The sequence below is a fragment of the Brachyistius frenatus genome, unplaced genomic scaffold (genome assembly GCF_029030835.1).
Source record: "Brachyistius frenatus isolate BFR_SWC_R1_liver_20210118 unplaced genomic scaffold, ASM2903083v1 Contig_50, whole genome shotgun sequence".
Lineage (NCBI taxonomy): Eukaryota > Metazoa > Chordata > Actinopteri > Embiotocidae > Brachyistius > Brachyistius frenatus.
In genome coordinates this window covers 658,356-675,927 of record NW_027210649.1, presented here as the reverse complement: position 1 = coordinate 675,927, position 17,572 = coordinate 658,356, and the positions used below count along the sequence as shown (strand labels likewise).

The 17,572-nt window shown below is 41.1% G+C and overlaps 2 protein-coding genes across 3 annotated transcripts; one reads left to right on the top strand and one right to left on the bottom strand.

Annotated features, from left to right (window-relative positions):
- The first annotated feature begins 107 nt into the window (after positions 1-107).
- gtsf1 (gametocyte specific factor 1) lies at positions 108-2,948 on the top strand. Its single transcript, XM_069704154.1, has 6 exons — positions 108-198; positions 332-438; positions 876-1,002; positions 1,101-1,184; positions 1,484-1,559; positions 2,573-2,948. The coding sequence occupies exons 1-6, from the start codon at positions 120-122 to the stop codon at positions 2,652-2,654; spliced, it is 555 nt and encodes a 184-aa protein (XP_069560255.1). The 5' UTR covers positions 108-119; the 3' UTR covers positions 2,655-2,948.
- Positions 2,949-8,158: 5,210 nt separating this feature from the next.
- Positions 8,159-12,577, bottom strand: nr4a1 (nuclear receptor subfamily 4, group A, member 1). 2 transcript variants are annotated; one of them, XM_069704213.1, is made up of 7 exons: positions 12,497-12,577; positions 10,828-11,620; positions 10,598-10,727; positions 10,345-10,508; positions 10,029-10,231; positions 9,761-9,939; positions 8,159-9,272 (listed from the first exon to the last, which is right to left on the bottom strand). In XM_069704213.1, the coding sequence occupies exons 2-7, from the start codon at positions 11,608-11,610 to the stop codon at positions 9,016-9,018; spliced, it is 1,716 nt and encodes a 571-aa protein (XP_069560314.1). In that variant the 5' UTR covers positions 11,611-11,620; positions 12,497-12,577; the 3' UTR covers positions 8,159-9,015. The 2 variants fall into 2 exon arrangements, with proteins under 2 accessions (XP_069560314.1, XP_069560315.1); XM_069704214.1 differs by having other exon boundaries at positions 10,828-11,589; positions 12,497-12,570.
- Between the last annotated feature and the right edge of the window lie 4,995 nt (positions 12,578-17,572).

The following is a 17,572-nucleotide window of genomic DNA, read 5'->3' as shown; positions in this document are numbered from 1 at the left end:
TCAAACTGGTGTCGGTATTTCTTTGCTTTTCGGGCGTCATTCATTTTAAGGTGATTTGCATTTCCTCTCCTGCCTGCACGCAGTAAAAAAAAAAACCCATTAAAACAACCCAGGAGGACATGGCGACCGTCAGATTTGGATCCTCCAGCGGCCCGTGCAAGACTGCTGCATTGAGAGCAGAGCTGGTGGAGGACAATGGTAAAACTAAGGACATTGTTTCACATATTTTAACAAGCTAAAAATGTCATCAGCTTTTTTCTTTTTTTTTTTAAAACTTTTTACATATGAATGGATGAAATGTGTACATTTGTAATTTTTCTAATTCTTAAAGATGATAAAGGAGACGACGACCCAGACAAACTTGTCCAGTGCCCCTATGACAAAAACCACCAAATACGGAACAGCCGCTATCCTTACCACACCTTGAAGTGCCAGAAAGTAAGTAGAGCACTTCTTTGCAGCTAATACCGGGAGGGATGTATGTCAAGTACAGCTAAAATTATTCTTTTTCTTTTTCTTTTTCTTCTTGCGGTGGCATTGGTGCATCTATTAACGCTTGACTGTTTGAGGTCAAAGTAGTTGTAGCAGCCCAACATATACAAATAAATGAAACACTTCAGTGTAATGTTAAACGGCAAAACAAACCACATCCCTCAAAATGATCACAGCGGAATCAACACCTCAAACACTTAATTTGATTTCCAGACAATGCTGAGCAGAAAAAAACATCAGTAACCCCTGATTTAAATTCCAGATGTTTTCACCCACTGACAAGCGCCTGAAGAGACGAATCTGAAAGATCTGTTTTGTTTTTGTTTTTTTGAAATTCCTATCATGACAGCCACGTTTAACCGATGATCTTGTCACCGATGCAGAATCATCCGAAACTGGCCAGCGAGATGAAAACCTGCCCTTTCAACGCTCGCCACCAGATGCTCAAGAACAAGCTGGCGGCCCACATCGAGACCTGCCCGCAAAGACAATCTGTGAACAGTAACGACGGTGAGATGATCTTTTTTTTTTTTTTACTTTCTTTCCATGGCTGCAGACTCCCAAGTCGTGTTGTTCAGCGTTTGAGTGGAGTGATTCTCTTTTTACAGCTGGAAACGCAAGTGAAAACTGCCAATGGCACGTTCCAGTCAGTATTTGGGTCAACCCAAACATGACTGAGGATTGGGACGACGGTAAGATTAATAACCACTTCTTTTTTTTACACTTTGGTTTTTGTGCAGATTAAACAAAGCTGATGTAATTTGGTTATTAGTGAGCTGTAGAAGTGCTGATGGGGGTAGTTGCTACTTCCCTCCTTTTCTAGTCTTCATGGAAATCTCGGTGTTCTGCGAGCGGCATCATTTCATACTCTGCGAGGAAACGAATGTATTTTCTAAAAATGTCTTGAATATTAGCAACATATCCTCCATTTGGTCGTTTTTATTTTCAGTGCAGCGTCTGAAAAGGTAACGCGGTGTTTTCTGACTTGCAGAGGCCGACGATGCTGCTCCTCCATTTGTGTTGGGTGAAACCTCATTCTCGAACTGCAACAGACCCAGCAGTCAAACGTAAGTGTGTGAACGACTTGATAGAGCGGTCGGGGTGCTCACCGTGTGGGTGTAAATATTCTGTGACGGTCAGGTCTGTTTAAAAAAAAAAAAGTCTCCCCATCCGAGTCATTTAAAATTGAGTATCTGCCGACACAGATTCCTGATCGGATACTTGTATCTTCCTCGATAGTACAGCTGCACAGAGCAAGTTCAGTAAAAACCTTTTTTTTTAATTCAATCCAATGTATATGATTGTAATGCAACAAGAAAAACGCTGCATCCATTTTGTTTTTTATATTTTATAAAAAATAACAAAGTAAACGATCATTAATATTGTTTATCACAGTTTAATGCAGGACAGGTTTTAATATATATATTTTTTTAATCAGAATAACCAAGTAAACAGACCAAGAATGTCTTCATGAATAGCTCACACTCAGTGCAGCGTTGTAGTACGTACAACTGAACTTCCACTTCAAATTGGTATAACTCGCAGTAACTGCTGACTATTTATTTTTTTAGTTGCTGTATCAAAATTGCTCTCATCGAATACATTTGTGTTGCCACCGCCTTGTGAAATGCAGCATCGAGGATGTTGCAAGTCAAATATTTTCATGCCGCGCACATTGTAGCTGCTCATAAACCACATGCCAGAATACATTTGACGGCAAACTGTGCTCTCGGTTTGTGACACCAATGTGGCAGGTGACATAAAACGAAGTATCGGGGCCGAATGCAGCTCCGCGTCACCGATACCGATCGGCTAAAACGTGTCATGATCGGACCCTAACACCGATTTTTGATTTGGCCCTGAATATCCCCAATCATTAGCAGCGAGTCCCCGGTTCACTTCCAGGGCCGGACGACCCTTTCATGCCGTCTTTCCCTACATTAACTGTTTGTCTACACTGCATCTGATTTGAAGGCATAAAGTAGCCAACGACTCGTCCGCCTCGGCTCCCGGGACTCGTGTGTTTTCTTTGGTCTGCAACTTTTTTCTTTTTCTTTTTTTTGTTTTTGTTTCTCTGCAGACCGGCGACGAGGCCCACCAACAGTCTTGGTCCACGTTTTAGACCCCCCGGTACCTTCCCATGGTCGGACGATAAGAAATGATTTGTGTTTACTGCAGATCCGGATTGAAGTTTACTATAGTTCTACTGTGTATATGACTGCATGCATCGCTATTTCTTTTTTAAATTTGTTCTTAACACATCTTTGCCCACTTCAAGGTTTTAATTTGGACATCTGAAATTTTTAGTCACTGGATATTGCAGGTGACTTTCACCATGTGGTGGTTTTTTTTTTTTTTTCTTCAGGTGGGGTCTTATTTTTGGGTTGTTTTTTTTCCTATTGTCTTCCATACTTGCTGTTACCATAGCATTGATTGAAAATTGTGTGCTCATTTTATTAAAGGTGTTAATCTGAAATAATTTTGTGGATAAATGATGTGAACGCACACCAAGACCATAAAATTATCAAATGAAGATTCTTTAATTTACACTGCAAAGAGCTGGGGGATTTGTGTGTACACAAATGAATACACAATGAATTACAAGACTTGACTAATGAATTGCGAGAAAACTCGGACTTTAATGTTTTATAAAGAATCAAAGTAGAATTTATTCCATTTTTGCAGCCGAGTCCAAACATATTAACCGTGTCATTGGCTGACCACTGGATGGCGCTACTCGTCAACATGAGACGCAACCCGCAGCACTGACACAATCACTGTCTGCCTGCTTCCCGGTCCTTTTGAAACATAATTCCCTTTGGATTCAATCAGCTCCTCTGATCACCGGACATTTTGATCAGAAACACTTTCCAGGCGTGAAGAAGATTTCACTGCCGACATCGGCTTTATATTGAGAAAATTCCTCCTGACCAAAGCTGCTGTATCGGACTGAGCTCAGAGTGACAAGTGTCCAGATAATCTCAGTGTGAGGGCGGCCTGCCAGTGCACTCTGTCATATCTAAGTGGCATTATTGATTTCATGTGATGACTGTCTATTTTTGTTGTGGCTATAATGGGAAGTGTCCAGAGGGGCTCTATTCTGCCCTGTCACCATCTGTAACTATGAGATATGACTCCTCAGACATGAATACTTGCAGGACTTGTAGTCCTATATTGCACCCTCATACGTTTCAAGCGGCCACCTCCTTCTCTTACTTATACTCTACACATGTTACTCAGTGTTTACAGATTCACCTCTTATAGCCCAAGTCAGTGAAGGTAATTGATCCTCTGTGTCATTGTGCATCGTACCCGTGAGGCACTCCCATAAGGAGCCGATGCAGCCAAGTGAACATGGCTTGGTGGTGGCAGGAAGTGGTATAAATAGCTCTTCAGTTCTTTGATTTCTGAATTCTGTTAGTGTTCATCTCTTGAAGACATCAAAGGAAGGTAGTTTATGTTTTGCAATGTCCAGTGGTGGAGAAAGGATTTAAACCAATTACATTAAAGATAAAGAAATGTGTTTAGTGCTTTTTATGTCAACAGACTTGTGAGACACAAAAATGCATTAAGATGATGAAGGTATATGTTTGAATAAAATAGGTAAAAAATACAAATGGCAATACCACAAAAAGCCTGAACCGAATGTAAAAGTCCTACATGTTACTCATTTAAAAGTATCGGCAACAAAATGTCCTTAAAGCACAAAGTAAAACAATCGGTGTCGTATTAATAATTATAGATTATTATTCATATTGATGCATCCAGACACAAGTAGATTTAAACATTAAAGAACAGTTGGTCATTTTAGCAGCTTTATGTATTGCTGAGTAGTTCAAAACATAAGGAATCATTTCATAAGGTTATCGTTTGATTTTGATGAAAATCCCAATCTTAAAAGTACACTTTGATAAATGGTAAAAAAAAAAAGAAAAAGAAGGGTGTAACGTTTGCCTCTGAAATGTAAATATAAGGTAAGTACAATAAACGTTAGACTCGCACAAATGTTATTTTTCTCCACTTTGAATATCAAACTGTCTCACTTGAAGTTAAAAGTCAAAACGGTGTCTTAATCTAGTTGTTAGCGAATCAACGTGCTCGACCAAGTTGTTCTCTGACATCATTTTGCTGTGGCTATCGATCAGTCATAAAACATTATTGATTAAAACCCATTCCCGCTTTTGGTTGTAAATCTAAAGCCAAATCAATATTTACATAAAATCCTGCCAACCAAAAACATAGAATGAAACTAAATAGCTGGTTCATCCGGCCCGACACGAGAAGTACACTAACTCTACCGGGACAAACAAAAGACACAAGGGACACTTTTCCCCTTTTTGCACTGTATTTTTGGATCCCTGGTCCCTTGATGCACCATTGCATTGTTCTGTTTCTTGGTCAAACAGCCTGGAGGTGTGTTTTGGCTCGTTGTCCTGATGAAAACCAAACAATGGTTCCATTATGGGAGAATCTGATGGGATGGCGTGTTGCTGAAGAATGTTGTGGCAGCCAAACTGGTCTGATGTCCATTTCTTGTGTTTTTCAGCCGAAACAGCTTTCTTCTTCTTTGTGGTCTTTCACAGTAGTGGTTTCCTTGCATCACTTGAACCATGCAGGCCTGATTCACACGCTCTGTTCCCAACAGTTGATGAGCTGTTTCTGATGCAACTCTGGGAGGCGTCCATGTGGGCATGATGAGAGCCAGTTTCTTTACAGCGTTTGACGGATTTTGTTCAGACTCTTGAAGAAACTTGTGGCAGACCTTCATGTATATAAATAAAGATGGACTCTTGTTTCTCTTTACATAGTTCAGCAGTTCTTGCCATAATCTGGACTCCCACCACAGTTGAATAGGACTGTTAGCTGTATACCAACATTACCTCTGCACCACAAATGCATGAAGAATGCAAGAAATTTCAGCAATAAACTTTTCATGAGGCTCACCTGTCGACAAACCGTCCAGGTGACAACCTCATAAAGCTGCTGCCAAGAGTCTGCAAAGCCGTCATTAAAACCAAGGGTGGCTACTTCAAGAGATTTAAGAAATATTTTACTGCATATTTCAATAACTTCGGACTCCTTGAAGCAGCAGGAGTGTTCAACCTTTGACTAACCCTGTTAAGAATCATGTCTGAGGACATATTTGACCCCGGATGGTAATTTGATTGAGTAATCTAGAAGCCACGGAACATGTGGAACATCCAAGAATTTATATGGCAGTGCTGGTCGGATGCGACCCTTATGAAATTCATCACACTGCCTCCTGGACACTCCGTTTCAGGCATGTCTCTGAAACCGAAGCTTCACTGCTGATCTCTTTTTATAAATGTGGCATTCTCATTTTCTCATGAGTCCCGTGTGTGGTGAACAGTTTGTTCTCCGGAGGTGGTTGCAGATCAGAGCGGCTCTGGATCTTGCCCTCTAAATCCATCACTCTCTCTAAAGCTTGTGATCCCCCCATTATCACCGTGGCATTTCTGACAGGGCACAAGTCGTTATCGCTCCCCCCAGTTTCAACTGAGGCATGATGGGTAGATCCCAAGGAAAGCCGCCCTGTCCACACTATTATTATCAATGTACCATCATCCACGTGAGTTCTGTGATCACACTGATTCTGACTTTAACTGGTTGTACTTGCTACAAAGGTCAGACATTTGGAAGTGTGCGAGATCTTCCAGTTTTTATATCGAGTTACATTACCTCAACAGACAGACTACCCTGTAGTTTGTTTCTTAAAATATTTTCCACAGCAAATACTGTTTTATAATCGGCACTGGTTACCAGTTTATAGTGAGGTATATGTCGTCAGAGTCTTATTCATTCTACAAAATTACCAGTAAATCACCATTGTTAACAAAAAGTGTGAAAGAAGTTGAAAATTCTAGCTAAAGTTCCCCCCCCCCCTTAAAATTATAAAAGAATTGCTCCGCTGTGGATGCAGCCTATTTCCTCATCTTTGCTCATGTGTTTTCTCTGATTGTGTTTGATCCTCACTGCTCAGCGGGTTTTAAAAAAAAAAAAAAAAAGGCCTGATCAGCCTGTAAGTGCACCACACTGGTTCAGAGTGAGAGATCTTAACAGTAGTGTGACTGCAGAGGAATTCTTCTCCAGGCATTTGTGGTCTCCAGAGGACGAATCCTATTGGCTTTCATGGTGTTTCTTTTATCTCCGTCATGAAGCTGATATTTCTGGTTATTAATAAAGTGTCTTGAAGATTGATCTTATCTGTGGATTGTCGTGAAATTTGCTGCAGATATTCAGGCCCCCTTGGAATGGTTTCCTATAACTGAGGTGAGCCCTGCCTCGTCTCCGTGTCTTCATTTTTAGATTCATCTGGGGTGCTCGTGCAAGACTCTTCGTCACTCCTTGGATTTGTTCCAAGTGGCGAACTTCCTTTGGTACACTCACACATCACTAACATGTAACCGTCTTACATGTTAGTACTCCTACTTGTGTTCTTGAATTTCTTTGGGGTAGTGCTGTCTCAAATCCACCACCGGAAATCACTGTTGCATAAGAGTTTATCACCTGCCAACATAATTGAAGCCCTGATTATTTAACCCAAAATATGATCTGTTTTTGTGCCCTCTATTTAATGCACACAATAAACACACTGATGGTTTCTGTCAAACAGCAGTATGGTGATCTTATAGTGTTTTGCAACAGCCGCAGCTCCCCCAGACGCTGCGTTTCTTTATGTCGGTGGTGCTCTGTTTTTCATTATAGAGCCAAGATGGCGACCATTGAATGTGAAAAGTATCCAGCGTTTCGCGCGAAATGTTTTTACCGTTTTGAGTACATTATCCAGGTACTTGCAGTGCACTGCATGTTCCCATTATTGTCAGTGTAAACACACTTTTGCACTCAAAATAGTGACAGTTAATACATATGTACGCCATTAGGAATACAGCAGTTGTGTTGTTTTAGTCAGTCTTGCTCACCACTGATCATCCTGAGCCTTTTTATTCCTGCTGACTTGCCACCTGTTTTGGACCATTACAGTGGCTCCTCAATTCCCACAGGTGCACCTGGGTAATCTATCACCTATCACCCATAAATGATCTTTTATTGTGGCATTTTTTTCACAGCATATACTTCAAGCATTACAGGGTGCGCATTCATGTGTTGACACACACTCACACACACGCATGCATGTGAGAGTCTGGCACTACATACAATGATGAAGTTGTCTGGGTCATTTGAGACGGACTAGGAATTCCACCACCTTCTAAAAGGAGAGCAGCACATAACTGGGAGGGAGTTGGGTGTGGGGGACATTTTTCAGGGGTATGATCTAACAAGAACTTGACTCAGGTTTACAGGCTGCTAGCACCGAAGGATAGTCAGCACAGCCACACAATGCAAGAATAAACAGTGGCCTAATCTACTTAATGTAAATGGGAAAATATTGGAAAATGAACTCAGGTGGAGAGCGATTTTAAAACAATAACCTAACTTCACTATCTCCACCCATCCATCCATCCATCCATCCATCCATCCATCCATCATCTTCCGCTTATCCGGGATCGGGTCGCGGTGGCAGCAGGCCAAGCAAGAGGACCTAGACTTCCCTCTCCTCCGCAACATTTTCCAGCTCGTCCTGGGGGATAATTCAATGTACTTTTCTGAAATACTTTCAGTAAAGATGACAAAAGCGTTTAAAATATGCAGTTACATGTTTTATTTCAAGTTTAGCTGCAGTAAAATAAAACTTCCTTTAATGTAAAAATATGAAGTCCCCAAAACAAACTTTGCCCAGACTGTAGAGTAAATTCATTTGGCAAAAAAAAAAAAAAAAAAATTAATCATTTACAAACACGACCAGTGTGCAAAACTGTACTAGACAATACACAGTATGTTAGCTGCTCAATGTGGATTCATGATACATGAATGATACTACTGAATAATTCTGTAGGTTTAACCTACTTTACATTAAAAGTAGAACACAATGGAGTTATCGGTAACTTTGGATGTTGATGTGCGTTCATTGACCGTGGAGTCTAATTGAATTACAAAGTGGTTCTATTTGCTTGTTTGAACTTGTTGGAGCACCGGAAGGAACAGAAATATAATATTGGCAAAAAAAATTTCACAATAATGCTTAATGCTCTTGTCACTGAAATGATGGTGAAGATATTATGTGCATTAACTTTGTAACCGTTTGGAAAGTGCAGTCGTCTTCCCTCCATCAGAAACATTTCCATTCATGCCACCTTGTTGTATGTAAACAGTCACCTTTTGGTCCATGACCTGGCCTTTCTAATTCCATCTGGAGTTCCCGGAAAAACACACACGGAGGAGCATTATGTGATGGCTCCACATGCACGTTGCTTCCACAAATTTTATGACTCTTTCACGTTTTAATTCAGAAGTAACACTTTTCTTCTGATGCTGCATAATCCCTGAGGATTAATATTCTTCTTGGCTTCTTGCAGTTTGACTTTGTTATCAGGAGTATGAGCGCTCAGTCAGTTTCTCTTTGGCTCTGAAATTAACTCCAGATTTCGAACCGCCGCCTGGCACTCAAAATGGAAGCGTATCCATGAAGATTTTTTCCACAATTGGTGGAGGAGGAACAAGGTCCTCTAATTTAAGGTAAAAGATGCGCTGGAGGCCTTGAGTGCACAGAGTCCTGAGCTCGGGCAGCTTCCCGAGAAGTTTGGACAGATAATTGGGCCGTAGTGTTTCGGAGCCGCAGCCAGAGATGTGATCTTTAAGGCAGGTGATGAGCTGGTTCTGCAGGTCCTCCACACGCTTTGGCTCCTTTAGACCATGTCGGTCTGCAGAGGAAAACAAAAGACATGTTGAGAGGGAGCCTTATGCTTAATTTTTCTGACTTCAAAATTACAATGTATTGCAAAATAACATGCATTAATAAGTCTGTAAACTATTCACTTGATTTTATATTAACTCCAGACTGTAGTTGGAAAATCTTTAGAATATAAAACTATATTCAGTGCAATGCTTCCATTGGCGGACGTGCTGCTGCTAAGCTTGAAAAAAAAAATCCTTGGCTTCGAATGTAAACCCTCATTGGTTATGTTTAGGTCTGCTATGATATATGTCATGTTATGTGATAAGTGAGATCATGTTACATTGTGTCATACACCTGTCCTGTCAATCTGGTGTTATGTAAACAGCCGTTTATTGTTCACTGCAGTTAAACGTGAAGAACATTCCCTGTGCACACTGCTGTCCCAGCGGATTTAAATTTTTAATTCAAACCGGGATAAAACAAATTAAAGCTTGATGTGAATGAAGATCTTACCCGTGATTACGACGAGGGCTGTGAGGCAGGAGAAGGAGGACACGTCCAGCTTCATGCGATGGAGACTTTGAGAAAACTCCAAGATGGAGTCAATCCAGTCTCCAAAACCTCGCACACACTGCATTTTATGAAGTACAGCCCCATTGCAGAAGATGAGCTTGTCCATTTTAGGATTGGACCTTCAAAAGAAAAACAGTAGTTGTTAGTTTCCTCAAACGTTTCAAGGATGCTACAAACAAATTTTCTAAATCTGGGAAGTTGCACCCACCGGTATGCAAGACGCAGGATGAAGAGTTCAACAAATGCAGATTCCAGCAGCAGCTCCTGGTCGTCGGAGGAGAACTCAGAGAAACCCGGGATGCTCGCCGTCCACTTCTTGATAACCTCCATGGAGGCTGTGAGTAAGTCGTAAAACTGTTTGATGTCACTCGCATCCTCTTTCTGGTTCGGGCTGATTTCCGTCTCAACGTACTGAAATTACAGATAGGACAGATGTTAAGACAGATGCCTCACCTCGCCTTTAGTCAGGAATCAAATTACTCCCAAAGAACTGAGAAATTAATGACTATGTTCATTTTTCTCACCTTGGAATAATCCAGTGTCCCGACGCTGGGGTTGGAGTCAATGTGGGCCCTCACCAGTGAGGCGATCATGCTCACCGGAGACACAGTGGACGTCAATTCCTGAACGACTTTGGGTTTGGTAGGTAGACGCCCTCTTCGTCCTTTCAGGCTGTCCGTTCTCACAACTGGAAAAAAAAAAACGGTGGCATCAGCCGTTACTTTAAATTCAGCGTTACCATCCCACTCTGCACCGATTCATGTGTACTGATCTCACCTTCCCTGACCATTCCCACGACGAGACATTTCTGGAAACGGCAAAACTGGCATCGATTCCGCCTCCTCTTGTCCACGGGACAGTCCTTGTTGACAAGGCAAACATACTTGGAATTTTTTTGTACCGTACGCTGTAAAATAAAAAGAAGAATTACTCTAAACTTGATTCAAAGACTGGCACAAAACACTCACACCTCCTCTTGGCTGCAAGGACAAGTCACCTCTTATTACCTTGAAGAAGCCTTTGCATCCCTCACAGGTGCGAACCCCGTAGTGCTGACAGGAAGCGTTGTCTCCACACACGGCGCAGCAGCCCTCGTTTCCACTCTTTAACTTGGGCGATAAGCTTTCATCCAGCTGGTCCATCCCATCGAGGCTGCACGCCTGGTCCATTGCCAAGTCAGGGAAGGTCAGTGCAGAGGGGTGAGGATGGGTCAAAGGGAACGGGTCCTGCTCTCGTATGTGTGCTTGGCCCAAATGAGACATGTCCTCTACAGACTCTGAACCAAATGTGAAGAAAGACGGTACATGAGGCACTGAGGTCTCCTCAGCTGCCCAGTATCCTGGACTAGGAGAGTAAGGACCAAAGGCTGAATCCCACGCGGACGTGTTCTGACCCTGGAACCCGGGAGTTGGAGGAGACGAGGCCGAGGCAGGGCTGCCGAAATAATCTGACCCACTGGGGGACAGGGCCTCCTCCGGGTAGCTCAGCATGAACGGTCCAGGGTAGCAGCCGTACACTTGGAGGTTGTCCAACTTGAAAGAGGTGTCCTGGCACGAGGACGTAGTGACGTGGGCAGGGGCCGTTGTAAACTGGCATGAATATGCATCAGTGTCTCCCGCCTGACCGCCCACCAGGGAGCTGATGCTTGGCAGTGATGGAGCGGTAAGGTGGTCCCGTGGGCTGCTCATATCAACAGCCAGCCTGGAGATAAAGTCTGGGTTCTGGAGCTCCGCGCTGCCGAGGCTGTTGTCGTAGGGCTGAGGTCCATGCTGGGAGTGGATGCAAGTCATGGCTGTAAGACTGAACAATGCAAAATAGAAATGTTACGGGGGTAAAAAATGCTTGTCTTTTAGATCTTTTAACTTTATCTAGCCTGCTGTGGGCTCAAAAGCAAATGACTTGGCCCCAGTTTCTTCCCTGTTTGAGCCCAATATACAACATTCTCGTGCTACAATATTACGTAATATAAGGTTTACTGTATGCTAGTTTGATCAAAGATAAATTAACATATGGCTTTGGTGGTGAACTCTTCAAATAAGATTAGAAGCTAATGCAGGGGCCCTTTGAAAGACCTTACTACAGCACATTAAAAGTAAACATTTGTAAAGCTAATTCAACCAAAGTTAAGTTCGTGCCATAAACTAACTTCCATACAATGAACCTGTGGTTTTGAGGGACCACTACATGGGTTTCTGGAGCCCAGTCGTAGCTTTTCATTTTGTAATTCAGCCTTAAAGACACTTAGCATCCTTAATTTTATGAGAAAACCTAGAAAGTTATCTGCTCTTAAGAACCCTTATCATGTGTTACTTTGTCGTGTAGTCACGCCAGCAAGGTGCAGTACGTGGAGTTGACTTTCAAACACTGGTACAATGCCAAGATATGAATGAAATACTATGCAAACACTGGGGCAACTTTGAGGTTATCTTAAATGAGTGAATGCTGAAATACAATGTACAGTAGTTTTGATAATATAACTTCACACTACTTTTTTTTTCCTCTCAAAAAGCTGTGGATGTTCTCAGTCTGATTTAAAGATATTTAATTGTACTATTATACTATTTAATTTAAGTGTCAGCATCACTGCACCTGTAATATAAACAGTTAAAAAAAAATGGAGTTTCGGCATTGAAGTCTATTATTACTCTGTATTAAAATATCATAACGGTTTCTTACCTGTTTGGCCCGTCTATAACTGTTTTAAACTGTCTGTACTCCACAAGTGACCATCCGTCATCTTCGGTGTATCCAGCTGAAGAACAGTCCGTCCGCTCTGCTCCCCGCAGCGGCTTTATACGACCTGTTTATTGTACCCATGACGTCAGACGCAGGTTTCCATACAAGGCCGCTCAGTGGGCGGGGAGATTTCCAGCTGGCGGCCAATCACGGCGCGCGTTTGAGAGAACTGTCGCTGAATGACGCACTCCGGGATTCCGTTGACGCGCGTACAGCCAAGAACCACAGCATTGTCCTCCTGGCAAACGCCGACACACACACACACACACACACACACGCACACACACACACACACACACACACACACGCAGCTGAATAAAACGCGATAAATCCAAATAAAACTCTTACTGCGCAGGCTAAATTGTGTAACTCACTACAAGTGTCTCTTTGTTGTGTTGTGGTAAGTTTCACTGATAAAATGGAAAAAATGTGATTTCCTCGTTATAAACACGAAGTTAATGTGGGTCATGATTTGAGGCTGATTTGAAGTATGGACAACAAACTGTGAGAAAAACTAAATTCCCAATACTTTATTCATGACCATAAGCTTATAATGTTAAAATTCTTTCATTGAACCTTTACTTGATTTTTGGGATAATGTTGCCAATGTTAGGGCAGCAAACACAACAGAATAACCCAATAAGATAATTCATCATCATAAGAAAACATAACAAACATGATAATAAAACATATTAGCCATAATGAAAAACAGTAGAATACTAAACTTAAAACAAGCTGAGACAGGGAGATTTGTGAAGATGGTTTTTAATTGACTAAGTCAGCAGAAAATTGACCTTCGGAGTGATTTGATGGTCATTCCAAGAAGTTGTGGCATTAAAATAAAAAACTGGCTTCCCAAAATTCACACTGTTCATGGTCCACGTCATGCAGAAGTCAGTCATTAGAGTGAATGCGGTCAAAGTGTGGTCAAAGTTCCAATCCTACATCATTGCAATACAAAGTCTACTGACAGGAGCTGAGTAGATAAAGAGTAAAACAAATAAATAATAATAAATAAATAAAAAAGTTCTATCACCTTTCTGACAGAGACGACCAACTCGGTGTATTATTAAAGGGATACAGTGGTGAATACCTGAGCCATCACCAGCAATGAATGCAGAATGATTGACTGTGTTTTAAAATTTATTTGAGACTCTTAAGATGTGATAATACCAACTTGTTTGAGGATGTTAGCTTTAGGGTGTTCCCTTTTATTTTTGCCCTACAATCCCCAAAATATTTTTGGGGAATCTTTTACGATCACCACAAAGAAACCTATATTTCTTTGTCTCTCCTCCCTCCTTGACTCTGGTCAACACTAACGATGTCCTTCATGCCCCTGAATATCATTCATAACCCTGTGACCTCATGCGAGGAAGAGTTTTTTTTTTCAAGCTGGCGCAACAGAGGAAGAAGATCATACACACACACACACGTGTCAAACTGAAATTGTGATTACGGTAATACTTCATGTTTGAATAAAGGGAACAATTGAGTTGGTCGATGGGCTGAGCTGTGATCCTCGCTCTTGCTTTCATTTTCATCCGAGGATCATCTGTTCACCATCAGCTTCAGGACAGAAGTCTTGGACTGGACAAATTTTTTTCCCCCTGAGCCACTGGTTTCAGGTTGTAAAGGGGAAACTATTCACCCTGTTGCTGAGTTGTTGATTTTTTTTTCCTTTCACAGTGAATCTGTGATGTCATGCCAGCGCTGGCTGGGCCTCCCTGGCACACAGAAACTGATTTCACTTGTTATCTGATCTGAAATATCACACACAGCGACTTCCTGCCACGTGTCAGTCATTGTGTGACATCAACAGGATCCTTTTTCTTTGGGTCTCCTTCGGGCACGTCAGTAATTTGGTAGAAGTTGTTGTCATTCGTTGGATTGCTGTAATGTTGATTTCATTGTGTTTCCGTGAGTGTAAAGGCTGATGGGACGCTTTGGGCATTTTGATTTGATGCCAAAGAAATGTGGCCTTTAAGTGCAACTGTTCTTACACACACACACGCACACACACACACACACACACACACACACACACATACTTGTTATGTATTATCACACATGCATCACCACCTGTTGCTTTTACACAGCTATTTTTGTGCCGAGAACATGTTTGGCATCGTGGAGGAACCCTCTGTAGCTCCCCAGTCCGAGCTTGCCATGAGCACAAAGGCACGCACGTTTGTTTATTTAACATCTTATTTGAAATCTGCGAGCCACCAGGAGAGCCGTGGGGGATCCGGGAGGGTGTTCAGTACTGTGATGAGACTGATATCAGATGAAATCACACGAAGTGGTTTTATCAGATCGACCGACTGAATCTGCAACTGTTACAGCCGGAGAAGGAAAAAAACATTACAGCTGTTCAAGTCAGATCCCTGGCAGTTTGCATACAGATGTAAATGAGGCGGAGAAGATGCTATCAGTGGAGCTTTGTGTCTTTTTCCAAACCTTAGAGGATGCTACTTCCTATCAGTTGTTCTTTTAAGCTCTTTGTTCATGACACTGCAGCCTCACCAATTTTTTTAAAGTTAACAGACATAAATCTCATCCAAACCACAAAATAAATGTCAACAAATAAGGTTTTAATAGGGTTTCCAAAGATACCAAATAAATCTGACTGAATGTTATTTAAAAATGATCAAAATGATGCACAAGACATCGAGAACATTTTCATTTCATGTAACATACAGAAATTTGAATAAAAAAAAAAGAGGATTTTAACAACTTTAAGAGATAAACTGAACGAGGTCACACTAAACTGCTTCATTATTAAGAGTTAACCTAATTAATTCTGGTCAGCTGCACACAGCAGGTCAGTGAATATATACACTCCAAGCATGTGTCGTCTCTCTTCTTCTTTTCTGACTGTACAATAACGCTTCATCACATTAACTCATCTATTTTTGGATTGACCATCTTTCAGTGCACCAGGCTCAGAGATTTCTGAAAACCATTTTATCTTGAATGCAAAGAAGAAGAAAAACAAATTGTGTATTAATTTAACAAATCCAACACTTTGTTACCTTCTCGCATGTTCCTCTGACAACACACCAACGAACACCTGCCTCCTCACTCCCTGCACTCCGTCTGTTTTAGGACTTGCAAATAAATTTGTGTCTGATACAGCTCGTATTCTGCACCAAAAATATCTGCTTCCCCCAGCGGCCATCAGGAATGCCACTATAAGGTGATTGAGTTCAAACATGACTTGGTGCCCACTGGTGTCTTCATGCTAAGCTGTCATATTGGTTCATTTATGGGGTATGCAAGGTGTGTTCTGCTTGCTTGTGACCTGATATGTTTGTGTGACTTTGTATGTACAGTATTTTGTACTCTTGCATTTCATTGCCTCAAAAGTAACCATAAAGTGCTGCCAACAAAAAACTATTTATATATTGCAAAGTTTGTCATCACTTCACTCCATAATCCTTTAACACTCTTGGAGGAAATGTTGTCATTAGGTTGTCGTATGAATTCTTGAGTTGTGGCAACAAACCTTTATACTTCAAGGTCACGGTGACCTTTGACCACCAAAATCCAAACAGTTTATCCTTGAGTCCAAGTGAACGTTTGTGCCAAATTTTAAGAAATGTCCCAGAGCCATTCCTTAAAATATTATATGAACAAAAAAAAACAAAAAAACATAGGTCCTCCTTCATTGCGCTATTGCCAGCGCAGAGGCATAACATTCAAACATTTTTGATGCGATGATGAATTTGCTTAAAACCACAAATATTAACCCCTTGGTGGAGCAACAGGGAAAGTAAAGGAATCGCCAAAATTATTATGATACATTTTCTAGGAAAACACAAAGGTCTGTCCCAAATTTTGTAAAAATTCATCCAATATTTTCTGAGATGTTTCAGTTTGAAGCACAATGATAACCTGCCAATACAAACGTCATTGCTATGCATCTGATAGATCACAGTACCGTAACTCAAGGAATGCACATAATTCTTCCATAAATATTTACTAATCTGATGTTTTGATGACGATGACGGTGGAGAGAGCGCTCTCTGTTGTTAATCTCCAAAAGGTGTTCTGTTGGGTTGAGAAACCTCAGCATATGATTTATGCTTTTGTGGAGTGTATAGAATCATCTGCATCTACTCATTCAATCAGATTTTTATTTTTTATATTAGGTAGTTTATTTCCCCAATTGAAACAAAGTATAAAACCTTATAACAGTCATATTTCTAAATACAGGAGTAAGTAGAAAAGGGATATTTACTTTTCAAAAAGATTTATTTTATGAAGACAAATTCACAAAATCATTCTTTTAATCCCAAAAGTGAGTCAAAATGAATATTTCTGTCAACATTTTGATCTGCAACCATTTCTGTATTAATTAAAAAAAATCACAATGAAAGATGTGGAAAGTAGAAGGGGTTTTCTGTGGGATCTGCTGTATGCTCCCTTTAACACCACAACATGGAAAATATTGCAAAAAACAGAATTGACCTCCCATGAAATGGACGTATTTGGAGAAGCTCCTGGCAGTATCCATGACGAAAACATGACAAGGCCTCCTCACATCGCTTCCCCTTTTTATTTTTTTTTTTGACCGAACACATGACCATTTTTTATCACCCCCACATTCCTCCTCGAGGCTTAAGTCACCATCGTCCTTATCAGGTTCCACTTTCCAGTCTCAGATGAAAAGAGAAGCAGATAGAAAGACGATTCACATTTTACAAACAGACCACATAAATTATCATGTTCACCTCCTTCTTTCTCCACATCTCCACAACCTTTACTACCCTTTTTGTATTTGGAGAACACAATGTTTTTTTTGTTGTTGTGTGAAATAACACAGTCACCATGTTTTTAATGGCTGTGATAACTGTGCACTGAGACAATTTATTATCAGACACTTCAGCACAGTAACAAGTGACATCTTATCTGCTCTGTCTGTAGTAACCAGACTTCTACATTTTTGCTTATGTCAGCAGGAGTGCGAGGCTGCATCACACTGTTTTCATGCTCCATCTGGTGGCTCAACAC